The sequence below is a fragment of the Phascolarctos cinereus genome, unplaced genomic scaffold, assembly GCF_003287225.1.
Source record: "Phascolarctos cinereus isolate Bilbo 61053 unplaced genomic scaffold, phaCin_HiC Scaffold_726;HRSCAF=1367, whole genome shotgun sequence".
Taxonomy (NCBI): Eukaryota; Metazoa; Chordata; class Mammalia; order Diprotodontia; family Phascolarctidae; genus Phascolarctos; species Phascolarctos cinereus.
The window spans coordinates 70773332-70785763 of NW_027556098.1; the positions used below are offsets into that span (position 1 = coordinate 70773332).

A 12432-nucleotide genomic window follows, 5' to 3' on the forward strand; every position below is an offset into this window, starting at 1 on the left:
CTCTCTCAATCTAATCAGTTGCCAAATCTTGACAGATCATCCTCTGCAACATTTCATGCACCTGTCCTCTTCTCCTCCTTCCCTCACCCTCATTCAGTATCTCATCATCTCTTGCCTAGATCATTTTAATGCCTTTCTAATTAATCTAGATGAATATACTCACTTCCTACTCTAATTCTTCAAAGTTTCCAAATTGATGTTCCTGAAGTACAGGTCTGGCAAAATCACTGCCCTACTCAAGAAGTTCCACTAACTGTTCTGTTTTGCATTTAAAGCCTTTCACCTTCTACCTCTGACCTACTTTTCCAGTTCTAGTCCACATTATGATCCTTCACATACTCTGGGTTCCATTCAAACTGCCCTATTGCTTTCTTCCCTGTAGGCAACATTCCATCTTCTGTCCCTCGTGGCCAGAGTCTTGCTTTCCACAACGTACAGTGCCTCATTTCCTCCAAAGCCCTGTTCTAATGTCACTTCTTATAGGAAGTCTGTGCTGATCCCCTTAGTTGCTAGTGTCTCTCTCCCTCCTCGAAAATTACTTACTGTCTACTTTGTGCGTATTTTGTCTTTATTTTTCTGTGTACATGTTATTTCCCCCTCCCCAATATAGTACAAGCTACCCTAAAAGCAAGCACTGTTTCATGATTTACTTTGTATGTCTCCAGGAACTGCAATGTCACAAGAACTTAACAAAAAGTGTAGTGAATGGAAGAATATATGAAATATGTATATGTGTATATACCTATTTATGTATATACACACAAATATGTAATGGAAGAGTGAATGAATGATATATAATACATATATTAAATGGAAGAATGAGTGATTTATGTGCGTATCTTTAGAAAAGAACAAGTAGAAAATTTATGAATTGACTTTTTTTTAATAATTCTATTAAGAAGACCCATCTATTTTTAGCTTAAGTAAAGAGACTCTATATTTTTCACTTAAGTTTCCACTGGGGCTTGGACTGGGAAATGCAGAACATAGAATTTATAAATGCTTATGAAATACAAAAGAACAATTATTTGCATATGAATGTTAACCAGTTCTAATTAATGAAGGCAGGGCATCCAAAAGTTATGATTTTCATCACTGAAATTTATACTTGTGTTTTGTGATTTCCTCAGTGTGTGGGGATCCACTCCACATCTGTGTGGATAATTTAATGAGTCAATATGACCAAGGAATAGATTACCTGGTGTACAATGCTCTAGTGGTGAGCCTTTCTGAATTTCAGTTAGCCAATGATCTATCTTTAGTCACATTTAGAAAATTTTCAAAGTTGTACCTCAAGAGAGTGAAGTTCATCTCCACACTATGATGAGGCATGGGAATAGAGCTTTAGTGGAGGGATCACTAACATATACCCATAATTTATGAAATATCAAGTAGCTCCTAAGAAATAGGCATTAAACAGAATAAAATCAAGACATTATAAAAATCACCAAAGTGTTCTGCAAAGTAAAGGTAAGGTATCTGGAAAATGTGGTTTTAATTCAGGGGTTTATGTGACTCCTAACCTCAGAATAATGTTAAAACAGGTGGCAGGCCAGGCATGGCCCATGAGCTGTAATTTGCTGATCCCTGGTTATTGATTCTTTGGGGAGTTTTGAACTAAATTATTCAGATCCTCATTCTACTGTTCCTTGAATTTTTTGTTGTGGTGGTGATGTTTTTTGGTGTTTTTTTAAGATGGAGCAAAGCAAATTCTAATGCTCCTTCGGTTTTTTGTTTTGCTTGAAATTCACCTTTGTTCAAATGAAGTGGCTAAATCATCAAAAGGTGCCCTAACAGCAGAACTCAATTTGTTTTATACTAGGTACTAGTATCAGAATCAGCTCATCTGCTTTTAGAGCAAACATGTATTTGATGGGGTACAGACAGATACAATTCCATTGATGTTATTCTTCCCATTCTTAAATTCTCTGATAGAGTCCATTCCATATCTCCCTTCTGTCTTCCCGCCAAAGAGAATGGGACAGCATTTCTAAAAGAGTCCATCAGTGATGCTTTGGCTGCCAGAAATAGTGACAGAAGATATTCATTGCCCTTCCACCTCACGTCTGCAACATTCACAACTCTAAGGCTAAAGACTATTACTGAAAACATGACCTAGTTCTTTGCAATCACTACCAGAGTGTTACTGCCACCTTTTCCCATTCTTTAGAAGAGTGATTCAATTCCATTTTTGAAAGGGGGTTGGGGGTGGGGGGAGGGTAGTTCTTCTAGTTACAGAGATCAATTTGATTGTTAGTCATTTCAGAATGAATTTTTAAACTTGTTGAACACAAGCATACAAATGTCTAAGAGCAAGTTAGATAATATACAAAGCCTCCATTCATTGTGTAGGCAGAAAGGAATGCTGGTCCCCGGCAGCTCTCTGAAGAATGTTCTTTTGGCAGCAGCTGTTGCAGCTAGAAACAAGGAGGGAAACACATATAAAATGAATTTATAATGTCTCTGGCTTGTAATGACAAAATGATAAGGAAAGCTGGCTGTTTTATACAAACCGTCAGTTGCATATGCTAGCCCTCCTCTCTTCATGGTCCCTCCCACATCCAAAGGCCTGGCTACCATCTCACCAGAGCACAAAGTGCCTGTTTATGATTATTGACTCTTGAGGCCTGGGCTCTGAAATTCATTCTGTCAACAGAATGTAAGCAAAGTTGGCATTTTGAAGCAGGACTGTTTCAGTAGCTTAGTTTCCTCGGGATTGCTATGCAGCAAGATCAATGTTGTAGTCCCCGGTTCAAGCTGAAAATGTTACACAGGAAGACATACCATGTAAAGGTCAGATCCTACTATGATGATGAATGTCTTGATCTATGTATACAAGAGTGATTGGATGCATGGAACTTTGAAGGGCTCTCTGAACTTTTCACCTGCCATAGGGGAAAAAAAGTACAGTAGTATCATTGACTGGAAGCCTTATTGATAAACAAAAGCTTATGATGCAAAGGTGAAATGAATATGAATTGTAAAATATATGCTGCTATTACATCCTGTTACATCATTGGCATTAGTAGAGCGATAATAATAGGTGTTTTATCAAGAGAACCACTGAGGTTCTTATTTTCATTGGAAAACAAGACCAACGCAGTAATAAAAGCTGTGGTTTTGGAAGGTACTTTTTAGAGGAATTAATTTCTTTTTAAAATATTGGAAACCATTTCATCGTTGAGAAGGAAGAAGCATCTTCTGATATTAAGAAGTTTTTAAAAAGTTTTTTACAAATTTATTAACTTTTACTTCAGTGTGATTTGTTACCAATTTACAATCGCTACTTAACAAAATTCATTGTACTAATCTGTTTGATCACACTGAAGAAACAATACATGGACTAATGAGTGTGAGTTTTGTAAGCGGGTTTTAAGTTGTTTTTCTTGTCAATGGCCCAGTCATAATCTTTAAATCTGATTTTTAAGTTCCAGTTATTCTGCTTGTCAATATCTTTAACTGCTTGCTTGCTTTTTTCTTTATCTTCTTCTTTATAAAAGTAATTCTCATTGTTTTCCCTGTCCTTCATTTTTTACACAGGATCTCCAGGGAGAAATTGAAGCTCACACTGATATCTTCCACAGCCTGGATGAAAATGGCCAGAAGATTCTGAGATCCTTAGAAGGTTCTGACGATGCTGTCTTGTTGCAAAGACGCTTGGATAACATGAACTTCAAGTGGAGTGAGCTGAGGAAAAAGTCTCTCAACATTAGGTAGGAATAGATGAAGAGAAATCCCAGAATGGATTTTTTAAATGGCAAAATTACCCCCCATTTTCCCAGTATAAGAACCTAATTTTATATCTGCTTATGTAAATCATAGAATTTCAGAATGATTCATATTATTTTGAATAAATGAATCATTCATTTGCTTGGTATGGAGATGATAGTTGAGGGTTCAGATTAGATTAAAATGGTGATGTTTTATAACCACAGGAGAGATGCATATTAAGATGTTAGTGCATTTAAATTAGGAGCACAGTATTCTAATTTTCTAGAGTTGGTTCTTGGTTTATCAGAGGGTTATATAAAAAGTGATGGAATTAACATATAATTAGACTGGAGATTCTAGTGGCATTCCTTGTAAGTCATCCACTGTTAGATTTGTAATGCAAACAGAGGGTATCCTTTTAAAATAGCAAGAGTCCCTGTATCCAGGGAAAGACTAGAGGAAATAGCAAAATGCCATGCCTTTGCTTGATGTAATAATACCTTCTTCATGCCATTCTAAGAAAAATTAAATTCTCAATTGTGGCATCCCTATGAGTTACAAAGGGTGCTGTTCTCATAGTTATTTTGATAAATAGCTAAGAAGAACTACAGAGATGAAGTCTAGAACCCAAAGTCACCAATTAAGTCTTGCCATTCCTGAGAGCGGAAGGGCCATTTCCTATCCTCTAGCTATTTGTGCTTTCCGCTATACTACATTTTGTGATCTTTTTATTTTCCTAACTCTTCTAGGTTGATGAGGGATAAGGGTGAGCCATGAGGTATTAGATGGTTTCAGATAATTTCTAGAGTTTTAGTGATGCTAAAATCCAAACCAAAAAGAATGGGTTTGTAAGGCAAAGTTGGATAAGGGAGCACTTTTCCAAGGGGACCATGCTGCTCATCTCCCACCTCTGCCTCCTGACAGTTTTGAAAGTTCATCCTGGAACTTTGCCCTCCCAGCTATGTCTCTCCAAGTGTGCACTCCAAGGCATTCATTTCACCTTGCTTTTTTGTTCATTAGTTTTGCACCAACGTGTTGGTGGTAGGTCAGAGGGCAGCAATAGGAAGCAGCATTTTCAAAGTAATGTATGAAATATTAGCTTTCTGTAGCACAAGGCCTGAGGAAGGTCAGTGTGTATAATGACAAAAAGCTCCTTCATAACATCTATCATTAAAAATAAATGAAAGATGTGAGACTGAAAAGATATTGGTAGATAAAGTAGAGAAAAGAAAGAATTTGTACTTTTTTATGGGCAGGCAAAAGAAAGGGATATAGCTGTTCAAAGCATTATTTCGAGATGGCTCTCCTCAGATGCCTTTTCTTTGCTCCCTGTGAACTCGATGAAATAAAGAAAGGATTGAAAAAAGACAAAACATATGTCAATCAAAATACAGGCAGTTCAATTGCTGAGATTTCCCTCATGCCAGCCACAGTGATTAATTTCTCCTTCCATTAATCACCCAGAAAATCATCATTTAGCTTATCACTTGTGTTACCCAGTCTAGAATAAAACATTCCAACTCAGTAGTTTGAGTCTTTAAATAAGTCTCTGTGATATAGGCAACAGGTTTTATAAGTAACTATTTATAATAAAAAGAAATAATCCTTTCCATCAAAACAAGTAAGTTCATCTTGTCTCTGACATTTGGTTGAAATGAGTATCTCGGGCAATTCCTAGTGATTGGCAGTGTACAGAGGAAGGAAGCAGAGTATAAGTGGTAAAATGATAAAATTGAAAAACACTAGGAAAGGATGCAAAAATATGAGGAGTGCTTATCAACTTTCATTGCAAATAGAATATTTCTCTATCTTAGTTATTACATAGAGTGAAAAATTACTACAAGTTGAAAAATCACCTGGAAAAAAAGGCTTATGTTTGAGAAACCTATGATATTCGCTGTTCAAAATTGCATTGCTTTGTGGAGAAAGCATTTTGAGAGTTTGTTTCCTATTTCAAGAGATAATAGTGGGAGATAATATTTAATTTTCATAGGTTAGTACTTCTCAGCTCTTTCGCAAACCACAAAAATTTTACTCCAAAATTGCTTCTCAATGAGTTCAAATACTCTATCTGAACCCAAATATTTTTGAGTTTTTTAATTGACTCTTTATTGACTCAATCCTCTACAAGTTGTCACCGAATTGTTCTCAAGGATACCCTCCACTTAAAACATCTTCCTCCCTCTCTGTTTCTCCAGCCATCACTTCCTTACTCTGATCCAAGTTCCTATCACCAACAGCTTAGCTATTATGCTTGCCTACATGGTTTTCTATTTCAGTTCATCTATAAACTTCAAGACAGATCTTCCATGAGCACTGTTTTCTTTATGTCAGTCTCACTCAAAAGCCTATGTTGTCTCCCCATTGCCTATATATCAAATTGACTTTTTTTGTTTACTAACAATTGAACCTTCTCACCCATTCACCCTCTCCCCCACCCCTTTCTACATGCATATGTACTTGTCACCAAGTCTAATGATAGATGCTTCCCAGTATGGACTTTCTGATCCAGCCGAGCAAGGAGATATGCTTAAAACTACCACCTGTCTTCCTTATTCACTAATTGTCCACTTTTGTTTCTGTATTACTTACAAATAGCTTTTCTGAAACCAAGAATGCCTTCCTCTCAACATATATAAACATATATATATATGTAAGTTTTAATACCTTAAAACTACACTGTTTTAGAACACTCCATATACCTGTATATATACACACACACACACACATATATATATATGTATATATATATATATATATATATATATATATATATGTTCATGCATGTATATTAGATCTATTCAGAAATACACATACACACACACACACACACACACACACACACACACACACACATATATATATATGAAACTTAGTTAAAAATGGACATTCTCCAGGAAGCCTCTCCAGATTAATACTCCAAGAATTTGCTCCAGTTGTCATTTTCTTATGACATCCTTTGCATTGCTCTACTTTGCATGTGTTAAGAATGTCTGAGCTAGTTCTAATACATATGTATCTATTCAGTGTCTCCAAATAGACTCAAAATTCAAGAACTTTTATGAATAAGAGTCAAATTGATATAATGGGAAGAGTATATTGGTGGGAAGCAAAAAACTTGGATTCACATAATACTTCTCTCCCTTACTATGTTACCTGGAGAAAGTTTCTTGATCGTCTACACTTCTTATTTACTCAGCTGTAAAAAAATAAAAATAAAAAAGGAGAGGGGGCAGGGTAAGTTCCTTCAAACTCTAACATTCTGATTTTAATGTCATTAATAACCACATCATATATAATCGAGCATATATTAACTTAAATAATTATTACTAAGTAATTCCAAAGGGATATTATTGGGGGAAATAACTACAAGATATTAGATTTTTTAAGCCTAAAAAGATATTTAATTGAATGTAGTTGAAGAACGCAAAGTCATGTATCATCTACACAACACTGTCCCATTTACTTCTGGTTAAAGTATTCAAGTCATGATAAGAAATATTCAAGGATATTTAAATAGTAGGGAGCTAGAAGATGGCAGTTTATGGGATTATAGATTTAGAGACAAAAGGGACTTTAGAAATCAGTAAGTCTCACCTCCTCATTTTGTAGATAGGAAACCAAAGCACAAAGGCTATTGTTAATAATAATAATAATAGTTATCATTTGTATAGCTCTTGCAAAGCACTTTACAAGTATTAACTCAGTTTATCCTCACAATAAGTTTTACAGATAAGGAATATGAGGCAGACAGAGGCTAAGTGACTAGTCACACGACTACTAAGTATCTAAAGCAGTATGTGAACTCAGATCTTACTGGCTATCAGTCCAATGCCCTACCCACTCTAACTATTATAAGAAAATATAGGCATATGTCATATATAAAACTATATTGTATATATGTATAGGTCTGTAAACACATATACACAGAGTATTACATATACACAGTACTAAAATGGAGTCTGTGTAAATATTTGTATTATTTTCTATTTCCATATCTATAATCACTGATTTTTTTGTCAGATCACTTCAGAATTTGATCAAAAAAGGCTACATGAAACATATCTTTTTTTAAAAAAAATCTGAAGCTTTTCATTTATCTTGGTGGCATACAGTCACATTTCCAAGTAATTCCATATACTGTTGAATGAGTAAGTAATTTAATGCTTATTTATGACTGAGAAATTTGTTGTGAAAGGACCAAATCTGTTCTATGTTACCTGAGAAATTCATGAGACCATTTTGAATTAATTAATTTGGAGAAGAAAATCAAAGTTGTTTCATTGTTGTCTCTGGATCCCCAGTGCCTACCACAGTGCCTGGCTGAACAAAGGGGAATTGAATTATGCTACCAAGAGCAAAGGTAGACCTCTTGAGGAGGAATTTTAGCTTTCCTTGTTTGAAGGAAAGAAAGCATAAGGAAAATATGGAGTCCACATTGAGAAAGCCCCTTAGGACTTTAATTTTTGAGGTTAAAACTGATGGCCCATTTTTTTAAAAAATGTCATTCTTATCTGACCTGAATTTTTTGCTTTTGGTCTGATGTTCTGTCTCATAGTTTCTAATTATTTCAATGGCCCCTTATTTTCCTCAGCATCCTTCTCTCTGTATTCTTAGTTGTGATGTCATTATCCATTGGTGCCCAAGATATTTCCATGGGAATTCATGCCCATTTTTGTAATGGAAGTCAAAAGGGAAAATTAATTTAGTATACCAAGCTTTGTTTAAGCACCATTTTTTCATATTTTAGGAATGCTTTATAAGGGATTTCAAAGTAAGTAACTACAAAATGAAAAACGTAGCATAGACATAGCTGCTACCTAAACAGTACAACCCTCCCACTTCTCTCCCAAGACTTAGGTATTGAAGTATTGACAGATCCTTGAAAGACCAATTGAGAAATTGCTAGTCCTAAACCCATTTGAAGTTTCTGGAATTTTTACAGATGCTATTTCTACAGCCTTGTCTAAGGCTCTATAAAACATTGGCCTCATGTATTCTGCACATTTTACTTTGACCCTTTAGTTCTACAAGAATTACTGAAGATTAATGCACAGCTTGTTGAGAACTAGTTATTCATTCATTTAAGCATCTGCTTTGTACAGAGCAACTATGGTAGGCTGAGGGAAGACACATCATTTAGGTAGAATGAGATACAGAAAATTGTTTTATTCAACAGAGTAAAATGCCACCACAGGGACTTTGCTTCAACAAGTAACTCTCATACATGTATTAAAATCATACAAAGTTCCTTGAAGATGTAACAACAGACATAAATTTGTTAGATGAACCTATGATTATTAATAGTAAGCAAGGCATAAAATAGGGACTGATATATTGTCAAAGATGTTTGCCATTGTAGTAGAGGATGTCTAATATAGAGTACAAGTGGCATCATTTTACTCTGCCGAATAAAATATATATTTTTTTGTCCAACAGGTATTTAGAACAGTTAGATAAATTTTTATCTGTATTTTTTTTTAGCAGATTATGTGTCTACAAATCTCTGGTCTATTATAAGATCTTATTTGTTGAAGCCTGCCTATTCCATTCCCTTGCCTTCACCAAGTATGAGCTTGATACACATGTAGGCTATTCTTATTAAGATTTTGTGCAAATGATAAAATAGGCATATAAGCTGGTAGTTATTCATATTTTCTTGATCGTTTTGAAAGGTAGTAGTAACATCCTTGATTTTTTCCCAAAAATTTTGTGTCCTCTCCTATTTCAGATATCTTGAGAATAAATCCTTCAGTGCTCTCAAAATTGGGTTATCTCCACCACAAACATCTTCTGCATGTGCATGGTTTAGTCTGGTGTTTTTCTTATTTTTGTATCTTTTGTGTTATTTCAATTTCCTCAGAAACAACATTAGGAAAAAGCAACAGATCTACCCAAAACCTTGATCTTTGACAAGTCTCTTAGATTCTCTGGGCCTTCCTGATTTATAAACTTAAACAGTCTCTAAGGTTCTATCCCTTCCCTCTGTTGATTATTTCTAATTTGTCCTGTAAATAGACTGTTTGTTTACATTTTGTCTCCCTGATTAGACTACAAGCTGTTTGAAAGCAGGGACCATCTTTCACCTTTGTGTTGCTAGTGCTTAGCGTGGTGCCTGGCCTATACTAGGTACTTAATCAATATTTATTGACTGTCGACTTCCAGATCTAACATTATGAGGGTCTGGGATTTCTGCTACAAAATAATCAACCCACCTGAGTTTGCAGAAATGTGTTAAAAATACCTCAAAAGCTTAACCTTATGGAAAATGTCTTCTATGCTCTCATTGACATTGATGTCACTGGAAAATACCACACTTGGCCTGCTGACATTTTGCCAAATAAAATGTTTGCAGCATATCTTAAACACATTGAGCCATAGTCTAGCATCAGAAGAGATTTCAGAGGCCAAGTAGTCCAAAGCATCCCTTCTCTATAGTATCTCTGACTGATGATTGTTCTTCCAGCTTCCATATAAAATGATGAGAAATCCGCTAGCTCCGAGGCATCCAATTCTACTTTTGTACAATAATAATGGGAATGGAGATAGAGTACATGGCCTGCTATATATTCCACACACAGCATATAACAGTCCAAAGAAAGCAATGATGAAAATTGGAATGTTGGATGCTGTCAAAAAACAATATAGCTCAATGGTCAAAAGCAAAGCTCATCTCTGAGTTTACTTTGTGAAAGGACAGTGCTAGGGTGGAGTGAGGCACTGGATGACCAAATATAAAGTTGAAAATGTGGTCTGGTGCCCATATAGTAGATGACTTGGAATGTAAGTCTAAGGAGACTGAATTTAGCAAGTGAGAACTATTGACGAGTTTTGAGCAAAAGAGTAACATGTCCAGATCTCCACTATTCATAAAGAGGATCTGGCCAATATATGGAGCATGAATTGAAAGAGAGAAGAGCAGAAAAATATCTTGCAATAGTTCATGCAGATAGAAATGAGGGCCTATAATCCAGTGCTATTGGGGGAATAATTAACAATAGCAAAATAATTGATAGTAACAAAAGTTATTAGATAATAAATAGGAGCTGGTAACTGGATTTAAGAAATGTAACAAAAGAAAGAATCAAAATAACATCATTTCATTTTAGTCTTTCTTGTGAAAGATGGCTTTTTGGGAAGGGGAAGAAATAGAAGGGTGATGTAACTGATATAAAAACAAAAGACTTCTATAAAAGCCTGTTTTTTGGAATAACAATTTTTTGAAAGGAGGGAATGAATTAATGGTAGTTTAAATGACAAAAATAAATAAATCAGAAGGAAGTCTAAGAAAAAAGATAAACCCTGTTTTGAGTATTTTTAGTTTTTAGATACCAGTGGGATTTCCAGGTAGGAGATGTCCTGTAGGCAGTTGGATGCAGATCTGGAGCTTGGAAGAGAAATCAGGTCTAGAAATATAGCTTAGGGAGGCATCTGTGTAGTGGTGATAAATAAAGCTGTATAAGTGAATGAGATTGCCAAATGACAGAAAATAGAGAAGATGACAGAAACCCTAGGTATTGGTAAGAGAAAAAGGAGGCAGAGGAGAAAATATGAAGCTAAGAAGAAAAAAAAGTCAGAAGAGTGTGGTATCTCAGAAGCCAAGGATGAAAGAAATTCTAAAGTTATCAGTGAAAAAAGCCAGGGGAATAGGATATTTCATTAGGTGGTTACTGGCCCTTGAGAAACCAGATTCAATAGAGTTCTCAGGGAAGGTTTGAGGAGGAAGAAAGTGAGGAGGCAGGGGTGACATCAGATATAGATAACTTTCTCAAGGAATTCATCTGTAAAGGTGGAAAGAGAAATGAATTGGTAGCTGAATGGAGACTTGGTGCCATCTACCAAATACCTGTCCATTTTCAATATTGCCATTCTACTCCCTCCAGCCTTTCAATAAATCTCAACTTCAAGCACACAGAAATTTGAGGAAAATAAATTCATGGGCATGCTCTTTATACTTAAGTTTATGTAGCACTGACACCAAGCAACCAACCAGCATACCTTGAGGATGATCATTCCTGGGGCTGATTATGCTTGTGGATATTGTCAATATGTTATGTGACTATATTTTTCAGATCCCATCTAGAAGTGAGTTCAGACCAGTGGAAGCGTCTGCATCTCTCTCTTCAGGAACTTTTGGTGTGGCTCCAACTGAAAGATGATGAGTTAAGCCGGCAGGCACCTATTGGGGGCGACTATCCCGCAGTACAGCAGCAGAATGATATACACAGGGTAAGACTTTTTCAAAATCATAGTGTTTTGGCATTGGAATTGGTTGTACTTAAATTCCTAGCTCCCAAAAGTCAAGTGCTCTGTAAGAAGCAATGCAAGCAATCATGTGGGTAGTTGTAAAAAAGCATCCAGGTTATTGTTATAACATCACATGGGAGAAAAATAAAGGATTATTCTGAAGAGCCTTACAAATCATTAGTAAGAAAGTCTCCATGTCACTAGGATAGAAAAGAATAACAGTTTTATTTATTTGTAATCAGCAACCATGTATTATATCTATATATAGAACATCCAACTATTTACTATAATAATAATAGCTAATAATAATAACAGCTATCACATCAACGTCTGCAAAGTGCTCTGAATGTGTCTCATTTTATCCTGACAACAACCCTGTGAAGTGGGTGTTATTATTATTCCCATTTTACAGATGAAGAAACTGAAACTCAAGGAAGTTTAAGTGACTTGCCAGGATCACAGAGAGAAAATGCC

At 35.6% G+C, this 12432-nt stretch overlaps 1 protein-coding gene across 1 annotated transcript in view; it reads left to right on the forward strand.

Moving 5' to 3' along the window:
* The window catches only part of DMD (dystrophin), a 1828382-nt gene that overhangs the window by 1406319 nt on the left and 409631 nt on the right, over positions 1–12432 (forward strand). Inside the window, 2 exon segments of the mRNA XM_078146592.1 lie at positions 3541–3713; positions 11784–11940. Of these exon segments, the coding sequence (XP_078002718.1) occupies positions 3541–3713; positions 11784–11940 (330 nt within the window).